This window comes from Mus musculus, chromosome 9, assembly GCF_000001635.26.
Source record: "Mus musculus strain C57BL/6J chromosome 9, GRCm38.p6 C57BL/6J".
In the NCBI taxonomy this organism is placed as follows: Eukaryota; Metazoa; Chordata; class Mammalia; order Rodentia; family Muridae; genus Mus; species Mus musculus.
Window position 1 is genome coordinate 35,250,165 of NC_000075.6, and position 26,280 is coordinate 35,276,444.

At 42.5% G+C, this 26,280-nt stretch overlaps 2 protein-coding genes across 12 annotated transcripts in view; one reads left to right on the top strand and one right to left on the bottom strand.

Moving 5' to 3' along the window:
- The window catches only part of Fam118b (family with sequence similarity 118, member B), a 50,911-nt gene extending 33,200 nt beyond the window's left edge, over positions 1-17,711 (bottom strand). For 3 of the 11 annotated variants that reach the window (XM_030244005.1, XM_006509938.3, XM_006509939.3), the window contains exon 1: positions 17,559-17,711. The gene's annotated coding sequence lies outside the window, so the exon portion shown is untranslated. Of the gene's footprint in view, positions 1-16,872; positions 16,948-17,558 lie in introns of all 11 variants that reach the window. The other 8 variants (NM_175411.5, NM_194257.2, NM_001286604.1 and 5 more) reach the window with 7 other exon arrangements.
- Positions 17,712-17,716: 5 nt separating this feature from the next.
- Rpusd4 (RNA pseudouridylate synthase domain containing 4) lies at positions 17,717-25,793 on the top strand. The gene is made up of 7 exons (NM_028040.2): positions 17,717-17,914; positions 18,238-18,403; positions 19,801-20,002; positions 22,370-22,463; positions 22,538-22,682; positions 23,304-23,401; positions 24,900-25,793. The coding sequence occupies exons 1-7, from the start codon at positions 17,726-17,728 to the stop codon at positions 25,137-25,139; spliced, it is 1,134 nt and encodes a 377-aa protein (NP_082316.1). The 5' UTR covers positions 17,717-17,725; the 3' UTR covers positions 25,140-25,793.
- Positions 25,794-26,280: the final 487 nt, after the last annotated feature.

Consider the following 26,280-nt stretch of genomic DNA (forward strand, 5'->3'; position numbering starts at 1 on the left):
ATTTCAGTCAAGCTCCAAAGAAGTCATATTAAAATTTCAGGCTCATGATCTTGGATTTCTTATTATCAGTTATAGTTTATATATATAGTGCACATATGTCTGAGCATCATGTCTGTGTTGTGTGTTTCAGAAGCCAGAGGGTGTCAGATCTCCAAGGACTAGAATTACAGACATTGTGAGATGCCATGTGAATGCTGGGAATTGAACTCAGGTCCTCTATGACAGCAGCCAGTGCTCCCATCTATTTCTCCATCCCTTTTATCAATTATTTTTAATTATAAAGCCAAACTGATAATAGCTCAGTTTTCTTCCCTTGCAAGCATAAGGACCTTACTTCAATCCTTTAGAACCTATATTAAAAAAAAAAAGCAGGGTATAGTGATATACACTTTTAATCCCAGAGATGGAGAGACAGAAAGCAGCAAACCACTGTGGTTTGCTGGCCAGCTAACCTAGACTACTTGGCAAGTACCAGGCCAAAGACAGACCTTGCTCAAAGCAAAACAAAGATCAAGGTAGACAGGACCTGAAGAATAAAAGTCAAGGTTGTCCTCTGACTTCCACAAGCATACATATATATTTGCACCTTAACACATGAACACACACACACACCCCACATCATGCATAGGGAATAAAACTATTTAAGCAGGAACAATGGAACTCTGAAACTAAAATATGATTTGAATGAAAAGTTGGTGACTTTACTATGTAAGAAGTATCCATTCTTTCACTGGCATCAGAACCTACTTCTTCAGGACCCCATTGTGTTTTGAAGACCAGCTGAGACATCCAACCTCACAGACTGAACAACTGGATTTTGGGACCTTCAGTTAGTAGAAAGCCATTGTGGATTACTTGGGCCACAGGCTGTAAGGCATTCTAATAAATCAGTTTTGTTCCTCTATCTCTGCAGTGCCATGACAACTACACCTCGGATACACAAAACCCAAAATTCTATCCCCAGCATCAGGAAAGAGGGAGGGGAAGGGGAAGAAGGGAAGGGGAAGGGGAAGAAGGGGAAGGGATGGAAAAGAAGGGGAAGGAAAGGAGAAGGGAAGGGGAAGGAGAAAGGAAGGAAGGAAGCAAGCAGGCAAGAGTGAAAGAAAAAAAAAAACTTTAAGCCCAAATATGTATGTTTTAGCAAATCCTTAAAAATTAAATTGCTGCTTTTAAAATAGTGAGTTATGTATATTGCTAACTTCAATGACTTACATTTCATGCCAACTGTGTACACACAAAATGCACACAAATGAGTAGATGTCTGGGGGATACCAGAAGATGCCATCATTAATTAGGCACTATCTCCTTGAGCTGAAAATAACAAGTCTTCATTTTATCACAAGAAAAAAAAATCAAAATGACTACATATATTCCAATAATTCTCCACCCACTTCATTTTCTTGGTTATTTCTGACCTAACTAGTAATGAAAATTACAAAAATAAAATTTTGATAATTAAAAACTTCATATTTGCCGGGCAGTGGTGGCGCACGCCTTTAATCCCAGCACTTGGGAGGCAGAGGCAGGTGGATTTCTGAGTTCGAGGCCAGCCTGGTCTACAGAGTGAGTTCCAGGACAGCCAGGGCTACACGGAGAAACCCTGTCTCAAGAAACCAAAAACCAAAAAAAAAACCAAAAACAAAAAAACCCCCAAAACTTCATATTTTGACATGAAATTTGGCAAATTTTTATCATTAAAAACTACCCTATAATTAGTGGGTAGCACATACCTATAATCCCGGAATTTAGGAGACTGAGGCATGAGAGTCACCAGTTTTAGACTCTTGTCTCCAACACCAAAGCTGAGAGTCTTTTTTGTTTTTGTTTTTGTTTGTTTTTCGAGACAGGGTTTCTCTGTATAGCCCTGGCTGTCCTGGAACTCACTCTGTACCTGCCTCTGCCTCCCAAGCGCTGGGATTAAAGGTGTGCGCCACCACTGCCCGGCCAAAGCTGACACTCTTAAGCGTAACTGGCTATAGGAAAAAATAAATTCATTGGCAGCATTAACTGAAGTATCTTAGAGGTCTTTGCATATCAGTATGGAATCCAAACCTCGTTAATAATAAAGCAAGGACAGAAGGATAGTGGACATATGAAGTGATCTTTCACTATTATTCTTAGAACTAATAAAGAAAATATTGTATAATATTAACTGGCATGCACACACACTTGGGAGCTCCAGCACACTGGGAGAAGCTTAGTTAGTAATGTGCTTGCCACATAAGCAAGAAGACCAGAAACGGTGGTACACACTTGCAACCTTAGAACCAGGAAGGCAGAAACAGGCAATCTCTAAGTGGAAATGATCAAACCCACTCTTCTCCCCCTGAATTATGAGAGATGGAAAGCAGAGCCTACAGCACACTAGGCATGTACTCTACCACCTAACGACATCCCAATTATCAAATGGTACCATCTTTAGTTTTGGAGGTTTTGTTTGTTGCTTAACTGCTGGGTTTATAAGCATGGAATCCAATTCCACCTGTTTACTTACAGTGTATCAACCTGGTTGTTCAGTTACCAACTGAACCCAAGACACTGCATTACCTGGAACTGCCTGATTTCAAGTTAAGACACGAAGATAGGTATTTAAAGATTACGTCTGCAGATATTTGTGGAATGGAAGTTCCATGCCCAACTACTGATTTACTTTGGCTTACGAACAGTTTAAAACTAACTCAGGAGAAACTCATTTCTAGAAGTCTGACACATTCAATTCCTTCCTGCAGCCTCTATAGAATTCCTCAAATAAGCTTGTGCTTTCGAGGCTTGAGGTCTGTCTTCGCTAAGAATGCTCTTCCTGTCCATATGCACAGGTCACCAAACTTACTCAAATTATACCTGATGATCTGAGCTACCCTAGCTATCCTGGTTAGAACTGATGGTGGACAGTCTCGTCCTCCGACATTCAGTCTTCTGACTTTTGATTTCATGGCAAACATCAAACCTTATCCTACCTACTTATTAGTGAAATATATCTATACTTGTGTTTATTACGTGACTCCTTCATTGGAAGGTAAGTTCCTCAAAAACAGAGATCTTTTGTCTGTTTAGTTCATATATACATTGTGGGACAGTGCCTGTGCACAAAAGTTAGTCACATGTTTATCAAAAGAACTAACCAGATGACATTCCATGATTGGAATGACAGGGGATGAATCAAGAGATATTTCCTCTGCTAAACAGGCACACCAACAGTTGTCTATAGTCACAGGTACTTGGGAGGGCCACTTAAGCCCCAGGGGTTTAATATCAACCTGGAAAAGAGAGAGATCTTCCCCTATCTCAAAAGGGGGATGGACAAGAAAAGAATCTATTACTAATTTTAATGCAGTAAACATCACAAAAGGCTATTTTTTAAGTGGAACAAATAGAATAATTATGTACACAAGCAAATCAATACCCACACAATCAGATACCCTAAATGGTCATAAGAGTTAAGGTAATCTGATTTAGCAGGCAAAAATAGCAGATTTAAGGTTTTAAGAACACCATCTGGCATTAAATAAACACTGTACATCTAAGTCACCTTACCTGTTATTTATGTGCAGGTGAATGTGCATGTGTGTGTGTGTGTTTGCTTGGTGGTCAGAAGTTAACCCTCAGGTGTTGTTCCTCAATCTATCCACCTTGTTGTTTCGGATAAAGTCTCCACTAGGACCTGGGACTCAGGATGGGCTGACTGGCTCAATAATCCATCTCTGCCTTCTTAATTCTGGGATTTTAAATGATGCTTTTTATGTGGTTAATGGGAATTGAACTTAGGTCTTTATGCTTTCATGGCAATCATTTTACAAACTGAGTTCTCACCCTATACCCAAATTACCTTATTTTTGCAAGTGGAATATCCAAAATGTAAACAGATTTTTAAGGGTAGATTCTTTTTTATTTATTTATTATATGTAAGTACAATGTAGCCATCTTCAGATGCACCAGAAGAGGACATCAGATCTCATTACGGATGGTTGTGAGCCACCATGTGGTTGCTGGGATTTTGAGAAGTGAGTGCTTTCATTTTAACCCTGGGTGTGGAATATGGGACTGCTTTGGACTGTCCACAGTGGCTGACTATGATTTGCCTCATGCTCTAGCAGAGGCATGGTTTTGCCAGCTGCACAGTTTCTGTGATAGTGAACATTTGAAATTCTGGGAGCTTTTCAGAGTGTTTATAAATGTTACAGCCCCAAGAGGCAAGGTTGGTGATTCTTGGTCATTCAGGGGGATTGGCTATGGTGTGTTAGTAGAAACAAAAGGAAAGATATTAGATTCAGGGATTACATCTCCCTCGCCCCCGCTCTCGCCCTCCCTCTCCCTCTCTCTCCTCTCTCCTTTCTTTCCTATCTAGTGATAAGGGGGTAAAACGAGAACAAAGGATGAGAAAAAAGAAACCACAAACCAGCCACATCTATCTGTGTTTTATGAACCAGAGCTACATACTCTCAACTCAGCCCTTTTCTAGTTTGATTATATTCTGCATCTGCCTATATAGAATTTAACACAATCATTTTATTAGTCACAAGCTGTTGAAATCTCATGTTCAAATATATATTAAATGTCAGGCACAGCACCAAGACTGCATCCATTATTGCATCCATATTACCTCCCCCAAAACACTACACAGCATTTATATTTTCCTGGATACCACTCTACTCTGAGGAATTTTCTGCTATGACTATGTATCACAAAAACCCTAGATAATGCAACTGATTAAGCAGCTTGCTTAAGTCACCTATTACGCAGTAGTCAGGAGACACTAACTGCAGAGTCAACTTTAAGACACAAAGCGATAATAGCACAGCAGACATAGAGTACTGACTTCAAAGTCAACCTTATTACGACACAGTGACATGTGATATCATGGAACCCTTTATGGGACATGAAATCCTGGAGACAAAATTCACTGAAACCGTGTTGTGTTGCTGTTTATCTTCCTTTACTTCCTGATGCATCTAACACTTAATTAATCTAACATTTAATTCCATTCTTAACTTTTCCTAGTTTTCCTTCTATCCCCCTAGTGAAAAGATCAACCACCCTCTTTTTAGTCTCCAAAGTAGAAGGTCTGAAGGGCCCTCCAACTCACATGGTTCTCTCCCTCCCCACCACAGTAGTCACACGGTCGAAAGTACCAAGTAACCCACAGAGTCCTGGCTCACATCTCTACATGCTTCAGGCCCATGAGATACAACTCTCCATAACTACAAGAACAAAGTCAAGCAGTGGCACAACAGGGCAGAAGTACATTTCTACAACTGGCTGGGGCTGTGAGGCACCAGGATGAGAGGAAACCCAGGGAGAAGGCAGCAGAGGACCAGGTGCTCTCCAGCTCCATCCCACGGCTGAGATGCCTATAACAGAATGCTAACTTGTGACTTCTAATATCAAGCTTTTCAGTCAGAGTTTAAATGGCTGACTGACCTCAAAAAAAAAAAAAAAAAACCTGAAGATAACTAAGATAAGAAGCATAAACATCTGAAAAAGCCAAGGAAATTTATGGGTAATTTGGTTTCTCCTTGCTATGTACAGATAGCACTGTGCCCACTTTCATAACATTTGATAAAATTTGTTGACTTTGGGCCTTATGTAATTAATACTCTCTTTCTAAGTACTCCCATTAAAATAATAAGAGAATAATTTTGTAAACTATAAAAAGCTGAGGACATTCAATGACTTCTTTGAGATGGAAAACAGAACTTTAGATGCAGACCTAAAGATATATATGGACAATGTCTATTCACTGCTAAGCCAGAAAATCTCATTTTCTCTACCTCCTAATTCAAAGGTTTAGAGAAAACCAAAATGAAATCTGAAATTATTTGAGTCAATGACAGCCAGGATCATTAGACCTCCAAAGAAATCATAAAAGAGTTCATTTGTTTCTCAAATTACTAAGTGTCTACTAAGTGCAAGGCCCTTCTCTATGATAGTGAATAGAACAGAACAAACCAAACCAAACCAAACCAAACCCCCAAGTCCTGGTGGAGTCCACAGTAGTGAAGGTAGACCAGGTAAGAACTACTCCTGGAAACTGAGAAAGGAGAGAGCACATTAGCCAGGTGCTCTGAAGCCAACCTGGAGAAGGAACATGTTATTGCACATCAGAGGCAAGGTACATTCAGGTAGAGTTTCCAGTGAAAGCCCTCCAGTCACTTGTGGGAAGTAGAGCACAGATCTGAGAAAAATCTAAAAGACTGCTACACTTCCACCTGCAGCCTATTGCATCCGTATACCAAGAGCATATATTATAAAAAGAAGCAAACTCGGGGGCTGGAGATGGCTCAGTGGTTGAGAGCACTGACTGCTCTTCCAGAAGTCCTGAGTTCAATGCCCAGCAACCACAGGGTGGCTCACAACCATCTGTAGTGCCCTCTTCTGGTGTGTCTGAAGACAGCTACAGTGAACTCACATACATAGACAAATCTGAGAGAAAAGAAGAATCAAACTCTGGCCTGGTAGCACAGGCTGTAATTTCCAGCACTTGGGAAGTAAAAGTAGGAGGATCAAAAATTCAAGGACTACTCACCTAATTAGTGAGTTCAAGGCCAGCTTACCATATAGAGAAAGGAGGGTAGGTGAGAGGGTTAAGGGGTGAAGAGAAAGGGAGGATCGAGAACAGGAGCAGGGAGTAGTAAGAGAAAGGGTGAAAGAGGGAAAACAGAAGAGGGGAGAGAAGGGGGAGAAGAAAGGACAAGGAAGGAGAGAACAGCAACAAAGAACAGAAAGATTGAACAAAAGTTGATACAGACCTGAAAACTGAAGAACATGAATGGGCCCACTGTAACATGGCAAGAACATAGAGGAAAGCCCATCTCATTGGATACTACCATGAAACTACATGATGTCAGGATAGAGAGCATCCTCATAGCCTCCAAGGAGGGAGAAAAAGAAACAAGGTCATGTAAAAAGGTGTCTGTAGACCAGTAACCTTCTCCAGAAGACAGCATAGCAATGTCTCAATGCTCTGTGTGAGAATTACTTTAAACCTTCATTTAGTAAAGATTTTTTTTGTTTTTGTTTTTGTTTTTTTGAGACAGGGTTTCTCTGTATAGCCCTGGCTGTCCTGGAACTCACTCTGTAGACCAGGCTGGCCTCGAACTCAGAAATCCGCCTGCCTCTGCCTCCCAAGTGCTGGGATTAAAAGTGTGTGCCACCACTGCCTGGCAAACCTTCATTTCTATATGTTGCTGCACCATTAAGTAGGTAGGCAAAACCAAGTCATCCAATACATCTCAGTCACCCAAATTACTGGGGCGTGTGCTTCAATAAAAAAGAAAATAAGCCAGAAGACAACAGAGATCCTTCCATACAGGAAGGAGGTGGAAGAACAGCAGGTCCAGGCCAGCTCTTGGGCATGCTCCTAAAAAACAGTAATGGTAGGAGGAAGAGGCAGGGCTCCTACGACAGGCGTGATAAAGCTGAGCTCACAATGTAACTGATAAGCGTGTGAGAAGCATGCTGGCACACTTGCGGGGAAACATTAACAGCAGGCAGGTGAAAACTCAAGTGTAGACCCAACTAAACACGGAGAAGCACAGGTGGAAGACACTGCATGGCTCAACGGTGAACACTATTTGGCAGAGTTGTAAAGTAGCAATAATTAAAACCGGCCATTACTTTTCTTACATTGATTTAGGAACATAACCTTGTCTGGTATGTCCACGAGTACAATGTTAGCCCGGGCAAGTAGAAGGGAAGGAAACTAATTCCTGGACTCCACGTCACCCAATCAGAATGTCTACGGCAGAGACCTGGCGAAGGACTCCTTGCTTAAAACAGTCTTCCTATGCAGCTCAGCCTGGCCATGAACTCAGCAAGCCTCCGATCTCAGCCTCCCAAACGCTAGAATGACGGGCGTGAACCATCATGCCCAGTGCCCCCGAGTAACTCTTACCACGTTTCAGAAATGTAGGGGCCAATAAACTGGGATTGGTAAATGCTGAGTGGATGAATTTTTCTAAATCTGTTAATAGTTTAACGGTGCTAACACCACCCAGTGAAACATACAATATCTGTAACAATGACACCAGGACAAGCTTACCAGCATGTGCCAGCCATTAACAATGAAAGCATACACATCTTTAATTTGTTCTTACTCAAGTTTTCTACAAATAGGAAAATGCTGCTGAAAATACACGGTTTAGCTTTCTTAGGATCTTAACACCTCGTTTTTATCTACCATGTGGTTTTAAAAGTCCTTAACTTTTTTCTGTTGATAGTCTAGAAAATATGTCTACCTTTCTGGTGTATGCTCATTTCTCCATAAGAATACTTTGATCACCGGGCAGTGGTGGCGCACGCCTTTAATCCCAGCACTTGGGAGGCAGAGGCAGGCGGATTTCTGAGTTCGAGGCCAGCCTGGTCTACAGAGTGAGTTCCAGGACAGCCAGGACTATACAGAGAAACCCTGTCTCAAAAAAAAAAAAAAAACAAAACAAAACAAAAAAAAACTTTGATCTTTACATTATACCTTAAAATATTTTTTACAGTTTTGAAAATGCAAATAATGGGTAAGGGATGTAGCTCCAACGTGGGACATTTGACCAGCACATGCCAGGTCACAGGTGAGAAGTGATGCATGATGGTTAGTTCTGAGTATCAACTTAACTGGCTTAAGAAAGCCCCCCAAATAGTACACTTCTGAGTATGTCTGTGCGGGGATTTCCAGAGACAACTGGATCATACGGGTTCAACCTAATCACTGTGCCTATCCTTTGATAGAATCCCAGTACAACAGAATTAATGGGATGCAAGTGGAGAAAGGAAAGAAGTGGAAGCTACTTGGAGGAGGTCATCACTGGCGGCATGTCCTGGGGAGCTGGTGTAAGCTATGAGGATACAAAAGCCTCTAAAAAAACCTGCTTGAGGGTCTAGGAAGGTAGGTGTTCTGAGGTTGGCAAATGCATGTGATGAAGGTTGGGGGATGTGAAAGGCCTGAATGATGACAGGAAGGTAAGTTAAGGCATAAGGAGCAATGAAAATGCTTCAGATTGTCTCTCCTCGCTGTGCTGCTGTTGTATACAGACTTCAAAGTTCAGAGCTGTAAACAGTAGTAACACTAACATATCTAAAATGTATCTCTTTTGTAAACCTAAAATGATTCTTATAAGCTTCAGAGAGTCTACTTGAATCCACCTCTCACAGATCAAATGGATTAGTCAGGGTTCTCTAGGGTCACAGAACTTATGGGTAGTCTCTATATAATAAGGGAATTCATTGACGACTTAGTCTATAGTCCAACTCTCCAATGATGGTCAGCAGCAGCTGTGAATGGAAGTCCAAGGATCTAGGAGTTGCTCAGCCCCACAAGGCAAGCAGGCAGAAGAAGAGAGCAAATCTTCCTTCTTCCAATGTCCTTATGTAGGGCTCCAGCAGAAGGTGTGGCCCAGATTAAAGGTGTGTGCCACTACTCCTGGATCTGGGACTTGCTTTGTCCCAGATGACCTTGAACTCAGAGATCTCCCTGTCTCAATCTTCTGGAATTCATAGCCACTATGCCTCAAGATCTCCATGCCAAGATTCAGGTCAGAAACTTGTATCTCCCAGCCTCCAGATTAGGATCATAGGTGAACCTTCCAATTCTGGAGTGTAAATAGTCAAGTTGACAACCAGGAATAGCCACTACAATCCACCCCTTGTCAACTTGACACAAATATATCATGTCCACATGGAATAATAACAAGAACATGAATATGCTTAACATGATATAACTATTCCTTGTACAATTGCAAACACATTTGTAAATTTACAATGGGGCAATGTCCCTTGGGAACATTCTTTTAGTATCTCAACTTAAATACCAATTGATATTAAAGAAATTGGAAGAAAGATAAATATGTTCTTAACAAAATAAAATAGAAGCATTCATATTACTTTATAATCCTCGTTTCTGCAACTGGTTACATGGCTTTAGCTGGTATTTATAACTACATTCCTCTACTACCCATTCTGTATTTCCTCTATCCTCTGCAAGCACCTCAGCAGGTCTTGGCTCTTTTCCTGGAGTGGTGACCCATCTTTGTTCCTGATGGATCTGTGTCCCTTGTCTTATTCAGGGTTTCTATCCCTGCACAAAACATCATGACCAAGAAGCAAGTTGGGGAAGAAAGGGTTTATTCAGCTTACACTTTCCACACTGCTGTTCATCACCAAAGAAAGTCAGGACGGGAACTCAAGCCGGTCAGGAAGCAGAGGCTGATACAGAGGCCATGGAGGGATGTTACTTACTGGCTTGCTTCACCTGGCTTCAGCTTGCTCTCTCATAGAACCCAGAACTACCAGCCCAGGGATGGCACCACCCAAAATGGGCCCTCCCTCCTTGATCACTAATTGAGAAAATGCCCCACAGCTGGATCTCATGGAGGCACTCCCCCAACTTGAAGGCTCTTTTCTCCATGCTAACTCCAGCCCGTGTCATGTTAACAAACAAAACCAGCCAGTACAGATATATATTTTACATACCAAAGCAGACTTGTCCTCCAGGTTCTCCCATCATCCCTCAGTCCCTGTTACAGGGGATACCCTGCCCTCTGTCCTGAACTTTCCAGCCTAGGGGTTGCACTTCCCCTCCCCAAGAAGCCATTCTTTATTAAATGCATACATTTTGGTCTCTCCACTTCCTCTGCATCTTCTCTCTGGACTTAACGCTTTCTCTCGTCTCCTCTCCTCTGTTTCCCTCCCCATGGCAGAAGCAACTTCACTGACCCAACTCCTTGGGACTAGTGGACTGCAAAGACCTGAGAGCTGCTTCCCAATAAACAATTATGCTTGAATTGACTCTGGACTCTTCCTTCTTATTTCCTGGTCAACATAACTGCTCTACCAGGCTCCCTCTACCATGATGGACTTACCTCTGGACCCATGAGACAAAGAAAATCTTTCCTCCTTGGTACTTGGTCAGTGTCACAAAAGTCTAATACAATTTGAGACTAATAATTGGAGTACCTAGTGCACACTACACACTACATAAATTTATCTTGCTGCTTATTACAACAATCTTATTAGGTAGGTATTTTTAATTCATTTTACCAATGAAGACTGAGGGTGTGAAACTTAAATGTTCGTCAACAACAAAGTCTCCAGCCACAATCTATTTTGTGTGTGTGTGTGTGTGTGTGTGTGGGTGTGTGTGTATGTGCACCGCCTGAGTGCCTGGTGCGTGGCACTCAGGAGGAGGTGCTGGGTCCCTGGAACTGGGGTTATGGATGCCCACTAGGTGGGTGCTGGGAACTGAACCCAAGTCTCCTGCAAGAGCAACAAGTTCTCTAAGTCACCAGCCCTCCTAGTCTATTTTCAAAGCTCCTTATTTTTCCAAATATCAATATTATTTTTCCAAATATCAAATATCAAATATCAATATCAATCTGTTTACTTGAAGCACAGGAATTTCAGTATCATGTAGTTGTTTATACTATCCTCTTTTCTGGATGAAAAATTCAAGGCACAAAACTTTTAAGTAAATCACCTAAGAGACAAAACTCTACATTCTGTACTTCTTGATTCCTAGCTCACTTACAAACAATCTAACAAGTATTTACGCACCCGGTCCTATTCTATAGGCTGAGGCTAGCTGATATTCTCTATGTACTGACAGTGTGATAGGCTTTACAAAAATGCTTTAATATGTATTAAGTTAAGCCTCAGGTGGCCCAAAAGCGGCTAACAGTTATAGTTTCAGACACACTAAAGTAAGTTACAGATGCAGCTTAGTGGACAGATGCATGTTTAGCTTATATAAAGGCCAAGTGATATAAAATGCTCATTTGGGCATGATGGCGTACACCTGCTGGCACTGAGGAGGCTAAGCCAGGAGGATCTTGCTTTTGAGAACAGCCTGGGCTATATGCAATGAGACCTTGTCTAAAACAACAACAGTGAAAACAGCTGGGCAAGAGAACCAACTCAAGTTTGAGGATAGTCTGATGCAAGTGACTATGAGACCAAGCAATGGCTAACAGCAAGATCCTTATCTCAAAACACCAATAAATTAACCCAAAACAACAAAAATAGTGGAAATTAAACTATATAAAAACACATACACTGAAACCAGTTTGTCTGTCTCCAAATGCTTCTTGGCCACTTTGCACTCTGTCATCTCCAAGACTTACAGGCCACAAGTCTCTTCAGAATCACCATTCTGTATTATTTTTCTAATGAAAAGTATACTGTTTCCCTAATTAAAGCATATGAGCATAAGGCACTAGCTAACATGCATAAATCTCTGAACGTGATTCATATCATCAACAAAACAAGTGTATACAAGATATGCAGCTCCGTCTTGGAAGCATCTAGTCTACTCACCTGCTAAAAGGAACACTTCCTGCTTGGCAACAGTAACATGTTTTTTCTTTTAAAGTATGGTAATGGTATTGTGGTTGTGTTAAAAACAAGATCTTACTTTTTACAAATAGATAACAAAGTTTCAAATAAACTATCCGGGATTTGAGCCAGAACTATCTGGGGTGGGGTGGGGTGGGGTGGGGCAGGGGGTGCAGGAGACATTGTGTAGGTTTAGATAAGATTGGTCCTGTGTTGGTTAATTGTTGAAACTGGATGATCCATAGATGGGAGTTTAGCACCTGCTCCGCTCCACACCCGAGGGGTTTAGTTTTGGTTTGTTTTGCTTGCTTTTTTGAGAGTATCTTATGTAGCTTACTTAGGTTGGCCTTGTTTTCACTGTGTAGCCGAAGATGACCTTTGACCTCTTACATCCTGCTGCCTCTGGTGATCTGAGATAAAAATAATGACAAGCTCTATATCATACCAACTTTATTTCTATTTGCTCATTTAAATTTTTACAGTTAAAGAAAAAGAGAGTCCATAAAACACTGGAGAAAAGCCATGATAATAATATAGTTTGATGAGAACTATGAATGCTCCCCGTTTTGATTGTTGTACTATCCATTCTATGGCTATTACTTTTAGAATAGAAAGCATAAAATAAATTTATCTAAAGAAACACTCATTCCTAGTGCATCACCTTTGATTTTAGTTTTTACTTTTTCTAAATAGGCAGGCCAAGACTGTGCGCAGTCTCACACAACAGAAAAAAACCTGCTATGCTCACACTTTTAGAAAACCACTGTACTAGAACACATAGGACCTCTAAGTAGAAACAGCCAAGAGTAATTAGTAGGGGCATACGCACAGCAAATAAGAGACCAAGCTGAGAAAAACATCTTCATCATCATCGGTTTTCAGTAAGGACCTTGAATGTGCAATGTGGTCATACTGTCTTAGGGTAGAGGGTAGGGATGTACCTCCTCAGTCTTTGGTGTTACTGGGCTGGAGCCTGGACAGACTGTCTCCTAGGCTAGTAGACTTGCATGGACCATCTCTAGCACTCTCTAGTGACATAGCTACTTCTTCCACGCTTCATGAAATGACAAAGTCCAGGAAGCACTAGTTCCAGCTACACCTTCGGGATCATTGGTCAAAAGCTAGATAAAAGTATGAGGCAACAGAACAGGGGAATTTCTTAGAAGTGCTGGTCTGTGGCTGGGTATGGCTGGGTGTGGCAGCAGGCCTGTAATCCTAGCACTCAGAAGACTGATTCACAAAGACTTCAAGGCTAGTCTGTTAAGTTCTAGGATAGCATGGACTTCATAGTCTTAAAAAAACAAATAAATACAAAGAAAGAAAAAAGATGCTTTTAAAAAATAATTACTAGCCAGGCGGTGGTGGCGCACACCTTTGATCCCAGCACTTGGGAGGCAGAGGCAGGCGGATTTCTGAGTTCAAGGCCAGCCTGGTTTACAAAGTGAATTCCAGAACAGCCAGGGCTATACAGAGAAACCCTGTCTCGAAAAACCAAAATAAATAAATAAATAAATAAATAATAATGATTATTATTACTATTCACATCCACAACCTACCTTATAAAGTTATAGGATTCTCTTCTTTTATAGAAACAGGGTCTCACTATGCTGGCCTGGAGTTCACTATGTAAACCATGTGGGCCTCAAACTCACAGAGATGTACCTGCCTCTGCCTTCCAAGTTCTGGAATTAAAGGTGTGTGCCCCTAACACCTGGCCTAGGAAGTCTTTTTTAAAATTGTGTGTGTGTGTGTGTGTGTGTGTGTGTGGCATGTGTGACACAGGAAGCACATGGACGTCAGAAGGCAACTTTATGGAGTAGGTTTTCTCCTTGCACCTTTATGGAGTTTGGGAGACCAAACACCTTCACAGGCTGAGCCACCTCAACAACGCCCACTTGGGAAACACAAATATCAACTCAGTAGAGTGGAATGGGGGTGAGATGCTAGGGAGAAACAAAATCTAGATTCATTGTGTTGGTGCTAAATACATTCAAGGTCAGTCTGAAACAAACTTCATTTGTTAAGGTCAAAAGAGAGGCTGTGAAGTGCTCTTTGATAACCTTTAAAGGTATACTTAGAGTTGTATAAAAAAGATCAAATGTTAAATGATTAAAAAAAAAAAAAAACAAAAAACCAAAACTACCTGTCAAGTTCACAGCAACTTAATGGGGGCTAGCTCAGTATCACCAAGCTCCCAGAACTACACTTTCCAGGAAATCACCACGAGTTCTTGCTAATCACTTCTCTTCATCTCCCTAAAATCATAAAACACCGTCCAAGTACTTCCTGCTCTCAGGCAAATGGAATCCCTAGTTAATCTAAAACTGGCAAATCGTTGTTTCAGGAGCACAACTTAGCATTCTGCAACTAACCAGTCTTCCAAGGTGCTTAAAGTTCCTCATTGATCAGTTATTGTCTATATTTATAAAATACTAAGGCAGCTTTTGTGCTTTTCTATAGGATAGCAAACATCTTTTAAAAGTTCTTTTTAAAAGTTATGCTTAAAATTTTTTGTTACATTTATTTATTGTATGTGTTCGTGCCTCCATGCGCTCAGTGCATACAAACACATGAGGTGAAAAAACAAGTAGAGAACAAGTCAGTTCTCCTGCGTGTGACTCAAGCTGTAGGCTTGGTGGCAAGTACCTTTACAAGTTGAACCAACAATCAGGTTCTTTATGTAGTTATGTAAATAAGCTGTGTTTGACTAGATCTGTAAAAGTGATGGCCCAGTAACAATGTTTCCTTCCTTGGGCTGAAGAAAAAAAAAAAAGTTTGGACAAGAGGTGTTTCTAATCAAAAAGACAAGATGAAATTGGTCAGGAAGTAGACAATGCCCCAAATAGCTCTGGTTGGAATTTCTCAAATGAGGAAGAGGAAAAGAATACGGGTTTGAAGGAAAGAAGGAAGTGGGTGCATGAACTGTTTTGTTTTGACACAGTCTCTCTATGTAGTCCTGGCTATCCTGGAATTTGCTATGTAGAACAGGCTTAACTCATGAAGATCCCCCTGCCTCTGTCCCTGAGGGCTGGGACTAAAGGCATGTCCTGCCACACTAGGCCCTAACTCGACTTTAAACTGTGAAATGCCATGATTCATGGGAGAAGCACTAAGGAATCCGTAACTTTTGTAATCAAATGAAGAGATAAACAGCAAACCTGAAATCTTTAAATTCTTCCTAGAAAATCTCGGACTAAGCCTTTTCCTCCCAGTGACTGTTGTCTTTATTTTCAGGCATTATAGAGTGTGCCTACAACTAAGATCACAGCTTTGTGTTGCTAACAATGACATCTGAGTTGTTTTGTTTCATTTTGTTTTTCTTTCTTTCCTGCCAAAGAAGGCCAATTCTGTAAAAACAAATGTTAATTCTTGAACAGTGCAAAAAAGGTAAAAGTATAAATATTTTTCTCGAAATTCTTCCAAACCATAAAGGTTCCATACCTAATATAGGAGTGTAATTAATGTAATGATGTGATTTTAAATCCTGATGTTCATGTCTTGGGAAAAGGGGCTTTCATGTGACTAACACGTGATCCTCAGCAGTTCAGAGACATTAGAACATGGAACTGGAGCTTATCAGAAAGGATAATTCTTTTAGAGTGGAATTTCTCAAATTTTATATAGGTGTTCTACTTGTGAATTTATTGGTGAGAGGGGACAAAGCCACTAATAGAAGAAACAGTGTTTCCCAAACTGTTCCCATGGAACTACATCCAGATCACTTATCTTATTACAGAAATACAGACAAGTCTTCCCACCATTCTCTACCTTCGTTCTTCACGTCAAAAAAAAAAAAAAAACTGACAGAAATATAACTGTTCAAAATGTTCATAAACAGACTGGGTGTGTGGGGGTGTAGTCTTTTATTCTAGCACTAGGGAAGCAGAGAAAAAGGTCCATGAATTGGAGGCTAGTCTGGTCTACAATGTGAGACCTTTAAGACAGACAGACAGACAGACAGACAGAAAGCAAACAACAACCCAACCTAACTCAGAATCACTGCAGCCACATAAAATATTTGTGAGCTTACTATATTAACAGGTTTGGGGATGAAAGAAGTCCTCCAGTAATTCACATCACACCTTGACTGTATAGCTGGTAATTCACATTTCAAGGACAGTACTTAGCAGGGGGGAAAAGACCGCGGAATGGGACGGGGCTTCATTAATGATCATCTACATTACAGCAGCCTAGTTGGTTTCCCGGATATACTTTCCTTTTTGATCTGTCCTGCTTTGTATTGCCACATTCCTCTCTACAATACCACTTGCAAGGGATTTCTCAAGAAGTTTCAAAGATCCAACTATCACATGAAGTTTAAATTCTTCAACTTCTAGTCTTCTGAGGCTATTCACCTGTTCAACTGTTTCACATGTGGTTTCCTTCTGCTAATTCATTTTGGAGGGAGAAACACCCAAGCCTAATTCAACTATTCATTCTCTAACTGAAATGCAATCTGGCTATCTTGAGGGAAGAGTCACTAGTTCTCACGACATCCCTTCAGCATCAGCTTCCCCAGCAAACGGCATGCGCATCCCAAGGTGTTTTCGAGATTACCATTCCAAAACAGCTGTTCATATTCCCAGCTGCCCTTTGGCGATAGGAGAGTCGTCGTTTGCAGTTCGGGAGTCTCTTGTAGGAAAGGGAGAGAGAGAGAGAGAGGGTTCGACGGTTTCAAGCTATGGAAGGAAAGACTAAAGGAGGCAAAGGGGGAAAAGCTCTTTACTTTCCTTGGGAAGAGTAGATAAGGGAAGAAAGAGGAGACCCCAAGAAACGAACTCTAGAGAAAGGTCAGTATAAACCCGTAGCGCTCTCGAGGTAGGACGTATGGGGCGGGGGTCCTGGATGAAGGAAAAGAACCGTCATCTTCGGGAGGACTGGCTACAAACAACGCGAAACAAAGGGGTTGGCAGTCGCAAAGCGGGAGGTTGGAATATGAGAGATCTGGGGATCTCCGGAGGACGAGCGGCAAGAAAACGAGAAAGAACACCACACGTCCCTCTGAGGACCCGCCGAGGACCTGGTTGCTAAGAGGGACCAGACAGGTGCCGGTAAAGACTGAGGAGCAGCCAGCTTCACTTCTAAGGACGCGGGGGCGGGGAAGTGTTTCTGCGTGGAGTCGTGCCCCGAAGCGAGACACGCTTGCCAGGGCAGTGCTCTCCAAGAATGGAGATCCGGGCCATGCGAAAACCGTTGGGGCACCGGCATTTCCCAGCCCTCGCCTGGCTTCCCCACACACTCACCGCGTCTGCTCCAAACGCCACCGCTCCAGCTGCAGCTACCGGCCGGCGCAGCCGCACTGAGCGCGCACCGCCCCACGTGACCCGTAGGCTACCTGCCCACGTGATCAGCAGGGCCCACCCCCCCCCCCTTCCTCCTCTCCGCGCTGTCCGGCCCCGCCCTCGCCAAGATGGCCGCGCCCTGCTTGCGTACGCCTGGTGTCCAGCTTTTGAGTATGAGTTCGCGTCCCGGGAGATTGTTCACTCCCGGCTCCTGGTCGTTTTGTTCCAGCGCTACTTCCTCTAGGCCCCTGAATGCTCAGAGATTGGCAGAGAAGCTCCGAGCCCAGAAACAAGAGCAAAAGGCAAAGGAAGTGCGGGTGAGTCTAGAGAGACTCAACTTCCGAGAAGCGATGCTCTCACGGCTTTCTTAGGTGTGGGGTGTGGTAGGCAGGTCCTGTAACAGCAAGTACATCAATGTTGAGAATATTCTGTGTGGTAGTCGGAATACCGCACTTTTGCTACTGCCAGACCCACCGCGTGGGTATGCAGATAAGACAGATGGCTATGTATGGTCCCAAAGGAAACATGAGTCAAATTATACAGTACAGTCATTCCACGGATTTCCACCTAAATCGCACTTAAGGCCATTCCCAGCGCTTCACTCCTTCATTAAGCTTTTTCCACCTTTCTCTTTCCTTAGGTGCCTACAAACCCCGTTCAGCGGAGAGTGCAGGAACTAGTGCGATTCACACAGCAGCTGCAGCGAGTTCACCCCAATGTGCTTGCTAAGGAACTGAGCCGAAGGATTCTCCACCAGGACAACGACCTCGTGGTCATTAATAAACCCTATGGTCTCCCTGTCCATGGTAAGAGCCATGTGGGCTAAGGAGAGAAACCTGCTGCTGCTTCCTCTTCCATCTAGGGTCACCCCTGAAGCTTTATTCATGAGACACTCTTGAATTCAAGTTAATTAAACCTTATTATCCCATGTATGTGACTACTGGTAACAAACCAGTGTCTAGTCCCCACTTGCAGATACCTGACAGTGAGCTGTATGCAGCCTCCCACAGGAATTATTGCAGAGAGATACAGAAGCTCAGTTCTGCACTGTGGGCTGTGTACAGCCACCCACAAGAATCGATGCGGAGAAATACAAAAAGTTACTTGCTAACTGTTATTTTCCATCAAAGTGGTTAAAACAAAACAACAACGAAAAAGGAGTTGGGAGCCAGTGTGCGACTGCCGCCCCAGGTCTAGGGGAGGATCCGGTGTTCATGTTCAGATCAGTCTCAGCAGCAGCAAAACTTCATTTCAAAATGAGAGAGGTAGAGAGACAAGGCTGGGAAGAGGAAATAATACACACGGTTGCGGTACACAGTAACCCCAGAGGGACTGGAACTTAATAGATGTCCTGATGCTGCTGAGTGTTCTGATGGGGGACGGCTGAAGTGAGTCAGAATTGAAAGGGAAAAAAAAAAAAAAAAAAAAAAAACATTTGTCAAAGGTCTGCAGGAGGAAAGTAAATATTTTAGCAAAAAAAAAAATATTTTAGTTGGAATAAATCACTCCTTTGGTGGCAGTTCCTCTAGGTTTCGTAACGAGTTCTTGCCTTACTATTTATTCTCTGCTTAAGTTTCTAGTTGTTGAGGATAATTTGTTTCGGGTATTTATATTTTATAGATAACAAAGCTGGAAAGGTCAGATGGTGAATACAAATAGTAAAATCCAGGGATGTCTGATCTTAGCCCATCATCTTTTTTGTTTGTTTGTTTTGTTTTGAGAAGGGGCTTTGTATAGCCCTGTCTGTCCTGTAACTAACTCTGTAGGCTTTGAGCTCATAAAGATCTCACTGCCTCTGCCTTAGGAGTGCTAGGATCAAAGGCATGCACCGCCATCACTCAGCTAGAGCTCATCTTCTTAGCCTCTCTTCTAGGGAATGCTTCAGTGAAGCCTCTCAGGCCCACAGACTCTGAAGAGAAAGTCACAGTGTTTCCCAGACTTATTACTTGAGAGCCCTTGGGGTGCTTGTTAAAATACAAGTTCTGAGTTTATAGTCTGGAAATGGTTGGCCTGCATTTCATTTTATAGCTAAGATCTCTGGGCCTATTAATATTAGTAATCCTCACCATATTGTTCATAGCACAACTGTAGAAAATGGAGACAATTGTTTGTTCTGTCAAGATTGAAAGGTGATTATTATCTCAAGACTGAGAGATTGTTCTCTCAAGAAGAGTTCTCCAGCCTCTGGCTCTTTCCTCCGTAGGTGGCCCAGGAGTCCAGCTCTGCATCAGTGATGTACTGCCCATCTTGGCAAAGATGCTTCATGGCCACAAGGCAGAACCTTTGCATCTGTGCCACCGTCTGGACAAAGAAACCACAGGTGTAATGGTTTTGGCTTGGGAGAAGGACATGGCACATCAAGTCCAGGAGCTATTTAGAACCCGCCAGGTGGAAAAGAAGTACTGGTATGAGGCCTGTTATTGTCACTAGGGGTGGAATGAAGAAACGCATCCCTTTTATCTGTCCACTGCACTACAGAACTGTTAATAGAAGTCACCGTACTAGAATTCATGATGATAACAAAGAGTATATGAACTAGCTTAGTACTTGGAATGTCGGGTGATAAGATAGTGGTTATGTGCACACGTGTGTGTGTACTTGGAGAAGTCAGGGTTCTTTTTCTGTCGCTCCCTATTTTATTGACATAGGGTGTCTCACAGAACCTGAAACTCACTGATTAACTAGCTAGCCTCCAGAATCTGCTAGTCTCCATCCCCTTGAACACCGGGGTTGCAGGCGTGAACTGCTATACCCTGGCTTTCCATGGATGCTAGGATTCTAAGCTCATCAGCATGCATGTGCACCAAGCACTTTACCCACTGAGCCATCTCCTCACCCCCTTTTGTTTGATTGGTTTGGTGGTTGGTTGTTTTTGATAAAAAGCCATACTTTGTAACTTTGGTTGGCCTGGAGCTGGCTACATAGACCAGGATGGACTTGAACTCCCAGAGTTCTGCCTCCCAAATGCTGGGTAGAAAGGCTGGTACCACTCTACCCAGTGCTGGTTTTTAAACATTTATTTGTGTTTCTGTCTGTCTGTCTGTCTGCTGCCTGCCTGCCTGCCTGCCTGTCTGTCTGTAGTACTTGGGCATGTGCTTGTCTATTCTTCTCCTTCCATTTTGTAGGTTCCAGGGAATCAAACTGAGTTTGTCAGGTTTAGAAGCAAGCAGCTTTATCTGCTGAGCCATCTCCATAGCTACTGACTTGTTTTTTGAGACAGGTTTCATGTAGCTCAGTCTGGCCTTGAACTTTGATCTTCCTGCCTTCTGAGTGCTGGAGGCACCATACCTTGTTCTGTAGCAGTGTTTTTTAGAGCATATTCCTTTAAAAACAGACTTGCAGCTTTGAATAGTATGCATGTTAAAAAATTTTTTTTTAGTATTCCTTTGAAATGAATTTTTATTTCGTGTGTGTGTGTGTGTGTGGGTTTTGGTCTGTGTACCACTTGCTTGCCAGAAGAGGGCATTGGATCCCTGGAATTGGAATTACAGATGGCTGTTAGCGGCCATATCAGTGCTGGGAGTGCATTCTGTGCTTTCATCCTCTGAGCTATCTCTCTCCAGTTCATGTTTAAAATTTTAATAGTATCTAAATTGCTCTCCAAAAATGTTGTGTCAGTTTCACCTCTCACCAGCAGTGGTGAATACACACTCACTTTATGCCAGTCAAAGCATTTTTTAAAAAGCCATTTAGATAGGGTTTTTTTGTGTTTATTTTCTGTTTGAATTTCCCTTTTTGAAAAGAGACTATTTCTCCTTGGCTATTTTCCTATTGGGTTATGATTTTATATTCGATTTATATTATTCTACATTTTGAATATCCTTTTTGTTTCAGAGATTGTATATAAACTTTGTAATCAGGGGAGCCCTTTAAAATTCGATATGGGGTCTTGAGAGATGGCTCAGGGGTTAAGACCACTTGCTGCCCTTTCAGCTATTCTGAGTTTGGATCCAAACACCTATAACTGACAGCTCACAAGCACAGAACCCCAGCTTCAAGAGATCCATTACCCACCTCTGGCCTCTGTGGGCACCTGCATGCCTATGATAGGTACAGATATACTTACAGAGAAATAAGAATAATACATTTTGGGGGGAGAATCTATATATCTATGACTCATCACAATGATTCTCATTCATATCTGATATCTGTGAGTTTAGCACTATGCCTTTTAAAGTTTTCAAGGCTTAATGATAGAGCTCAGGCACCTAACATGCATGAGGCCCTGAGTTTGATCCTCATATGAAACTATAGCCAGTTCATAAATAACTTGCATACACAATCAAATTTAAGAGCTACTGGAATAGTAGCAGTGATGGGGGGCTCCCCACATGGTTTTCATGATATAGTGCCTAGCCTGAGTGCTAGATACTTCTAAGCTAAAATCACACATACTGATTGTAGAGTACTTTGGGGGGGAAATTAAATTCATGGATATGCACAATAAAGAGAAAATTAAGATACTAGGATTTAATACTCTGTTCCCTTTTTGATTATAAGTGGTAGTGGGTTATAATCACATACTAGGTGAACAAACATGTGACTGACCGACAGAATGATACAGTAAGAACTCACAGGACTGTCTCTACCTATGTGTTAGTCAGAGAAACTATAGCCATAAATCAGTGACCCGTTCTAAACCTCTTTCACATAGAGAAGACACTGTAAAAGTGTAGTAAAGATGGTCCATTGAGAAAGGTTCTAAGCCTGCAACTCCCAGCAGCCTTACCTGGCTTTTGTGGCTCAAACAGCAGTCTGTGTGTCACCCCCAGGGCCATCACGGTGCGTGTTCCCTTGCCCTCGGCAGGAGTCGTGGATATCCCCATCAAGGAGAAAGAAGTGCAGGGGCCTCAGCAACACCACAAGGTGGGTTCACTCCCTCCTGAGGCATGGCTTTCTGTCTTTTGCTGGGAATCATATCTTGATCTCTTTGGCTTCAGATGACGCTGTCCCCAAGTTACCGTCTGGACAATGGGAAAATGGTAAAGGTACGGGCCAGCCGCGATGCGCACGTTGCTGTAACGCAGTACCAGGTGCTTAGCAGCGCTTCCTCCTCTGCCCTTGTGGAGCTCCAGCCTGTTACTGGTAAGGACCACCATGGTTTGTCCCGGGCCTTGTTCTAGATCCTTCCCTATTCTGAGCCACAGATAATGTGTATAGGTTGTGTGTGGGTATAATTGACTTAGCCCAGGAGGGATCAGTGGAGAAATAACATAGACTTAGAAGAATGATGGAGTTCTGACATGAGCTTCATGGATGGACCTTGAAAACATTGTCTAAGTGAATTAAGCTACACATAGAGGTCAGATTCCGTATGATTTCTCTCACACGATGTACTTAGAGAAGCAGATTTACAGAGAAAATAGAATGACGGGGAGCCAGAGGGAGAAATACAAGACCTCTGTTCAATCCTGAGCACCATTAAAAAAAAAGAAAGAAATGTGCACGATAGCAGTCTACGACTATATAGTAGGATTATTAGGAAGTGGAGGCAATAGAGGACAGTAAGGTCATGATAATATCTGTCCAGAGTACCTGTGTTTCTTTCCTAAACTCGCTGGTACTCCACAGCATAGTATCCTCCATAGTTCCTTACCGTAATTGGTGCTGCTAGTTTACTGTGCTTGATGTAATATGACTTGAAGCAGGTGTCAGTAGCAGCATCTCTATTGGTCCTCATAAGTGTTCTTTCCTTTTTCTCCTAAGGAATAAAGCATCAGCTCCGAGTTCACCTGTCCTTTGGGCTGGATTGCCCAATCCTTGGGGATCACAAGTACTCAGACTGGACTAGGTTGGCCCCTCAGGTAATACTGGTTGGATTAGCGTTCTGATACTGTGGTAAAACACCATGACCAAGGCAGTTTATATATGAAAGAGTTTATTTTGGTGACTGTCCCAGAGGGATAAGAGCCCATCATGGTAGGGAAGCATGGCATCAAGCAGCCAGCATGGTAGACGGAGCTCATGTCTCAAATGCAAGCATGAAGCAGAAAGAGAGCAACCATCAGAAAAACACACACACACACACACACACACACACACACACACACACACACATTTCCCGATGGTTTTAGGAACTGAGATCATGCTCAGTAGGAATTACAGTATGAAGCAGTAACAAAAACAATTTTATGGTTGGGGTCACCACAGCATGGGGAACTGTATTAAAGGGCCCCAGCATTAAGAAGGTTTAGAACCACTGTCCTAGCAACACCTAAATCTCTCCAAACAGCACCACCAGTTATGGACCAAGTGTTCAAAAGCCCAAGACTGTGGGCAGACATTTCTCTTTCCAACCACCGTTGGTTTAACTCAGTGTCCTATTTAACAAAATAAGAGAGGGACTTCCCCCAACCCTTGTTTTCTTATAATTTTGGTTTTGAAGAAACTATTTACTGAGGTAATAAGCAAATAAATGGAGCCCCCTTGGTCTCATTCAGGCAGGGTCTCATTGTGTAGGCCTGGTTGGCCTTGAGCTCCCAGAGACCCACCTGCCTTCACCTCCCAAGTGCTGGGATTAAAGGAGTGGGCCACCACATGCGCAAGAGCTTCTTTCTCCTCTGTTTGTTTTGATGCAACATTGGAATTTATTAATAGAGGTTTTATTATAGATATAAACAGGGTCATCAAGATGGAGGGAGAGATGTACACTTTAGGAGGAGGACAGCTCCTAGCATAATTGAGAGTTCTCAAGAAGAATGTGACGTCTGAGTGTGTTAACAATGGGAATAACTGTAATTTTCAGTGCTTCTGAAATGATTATGCAAAGCATTTAGAAGATTAAAAAAAAACAACAACACGTTTTGGTAAATTTACTTTTTATTATTTTCTTTTGTTAAAACCCTGACGGAGGTCATGACAAAGAAGCATTGTCTCCAGACTCCGGAACATATCTCTAACTTTTAAATGTATCGGAGTAGTTACTGTCTTCATAGAGCCCTGGGATGTATTGTCAGAGCCTTAGCTATTGTTGGGGCCCTGTGATGAGATAGAAGCTTCCTCTCATTCTGTCTAAGCACCATGGGAAGATTTATTTTTATTATTATTATTATTATTATTATTATTATTATTATTATTAATTATTAGTTGATATTGGCACCCATTTCTTAAAAGGCCAGAAAACTCATCAATAAGTTTCTCTGGTATGGTTAGGTTTTTCTTGCCTAGGTTCTAAGCCCTTTCTAGACATACCCCTGTAGCAGGGTAGCCATTAATGAGTCTTCCAGGGGTTAGCGCTTTGCTATAGTTAAAGACAGGCAGTCACTGGATATGCTCATAAGGCTTTGACTTTGTTCTATGTAGAAACTTTCTGCTGGCACACTGAAGAAGCTGGGGCTACAGCAGTCAAAGGCCCGCTACATCCCGCTTCACCTGCACGCCAGGCAGCTCATCCTGCCTGCTCTGGGCTCCAGGACAGAGGAACTCCTCCTGACCTGCAAGCTTCCTCACTTCTTTGCACGTTCCCTGCTCCGACTGGGTTTAGATATGCCAAATCAGGATCAAAGCCGAGGCAATAAGGCCAGGCATGTGGAAGCACGGTGAAGACGGTGGGCAGTTTGGTGCCAGAGCTCTGCTGTATTTACTTCATGGATCCTGCTAACTTCTCACTTGGAACAGATGACAAGAACCAGGTGGGATAAATTGAAAAAACATGGCTACTTCAGGACTTTTAATGGAGAATGAAGTCTCATTTGTGGCAGTCGGGCTGTAATGTGGGAAAGCCTGCTGGAAGACTCCTCCAAAGGTCACTTTGCCAAAATGGAGGAGAGGCTAGGAGGCAGCAGACTGAACTAGCACAGGAGAACGAAAGGATGAAATCTGTGTTCAGGAACTGTCTTCATCCAACAGGAAGGAAAGCGGAGCTATCAGGATGCTCCCTTGGAAAGATGGCTTGGATGAACATGTATCAAGGAGCCAGGGATTTTGTCAACTAGAGTATGGGTGCTGTCCTGCCCTAGCAGTGAACCTGTGAAAGGGTTGTTTGCGTGAGGTAAATGACAGGCAGCTAACATAAGTGAGTGGCAGGGCGGAAGTCAGTGGATGGGACATCAGCCCAAAAGCAAACTGTCTAAGGGTTATTAGCGCCAGTTGATTGTTGCCCTGTGGGCAAATTTACTATTTTCTTTTAGAGAACCAGGAAATCCAGATATTTCTGTGAAATCTCCCAATCTATTGCTATCTAAATAAAAGCATTTTGAAATATATGTTTTTAATTTTTTGAGATTATAATTACATCATTCCCTCCAGACCCCCCATGTACCCTGCCCTTCCTCCCAGTCTTTAACATTCATGACCTCTTTTTCTTTAACTGGTGTGTCTGTGTCTGTGTCTGTTTCTCTGTGTGCATTTCTAAATACCTACAATAGCTGCTAAGTCTGTATACTGCTACTTGTGCATAGGTTCTCAGGGCTGACCATCTGGTACTGCATAACCAGTTGCTGTGCTCCTTTCTCTCTCTCTCCCCCTCCAGCATTGGTTAGTCGTGTGCTCCTTTCTCTTTCTCTCTCTCCCCCTCCAGCATTGGTTAGTTGCCTGTTGTTCTCTGGGCAGGGTTAAGGCCTCACACTTTCTCCCTTCCACATTAGCGCGTCCGCTGGCGTCATCCTTGTTCAGGTCATACTCAGCAGCCATGGTGATACGACTTCGTGGATGTAGCTTCTGGCATTTCTAAGAGATGTGGTCT

Excerpts from the sequence above, each read along its gene's own strand:
- Rpusd4 (NM_028040.2), top strand. The coding sequence starts at position 17,726 with ATGGCCGCGCCCTGCTTGCGTACGCCTGGTGTCCAGCTTTTGAGTATG. Across the intron at positions 20,003-22,369 it reads CAGGTGGAAAAGAAGTACTG|GGCCATCACGGTGCGTGTTC; the intron begins GTATGAGGCCTG and ends TGTCACCCCCAG. Across the intron at positions 23,402-24,899 it reads GGACTAGGTTGGCCCCTCAG|AAACTTTCTGCTGGCACACT; the intron begins GTAATACTGGTT and ends TGTTCTATGTAG.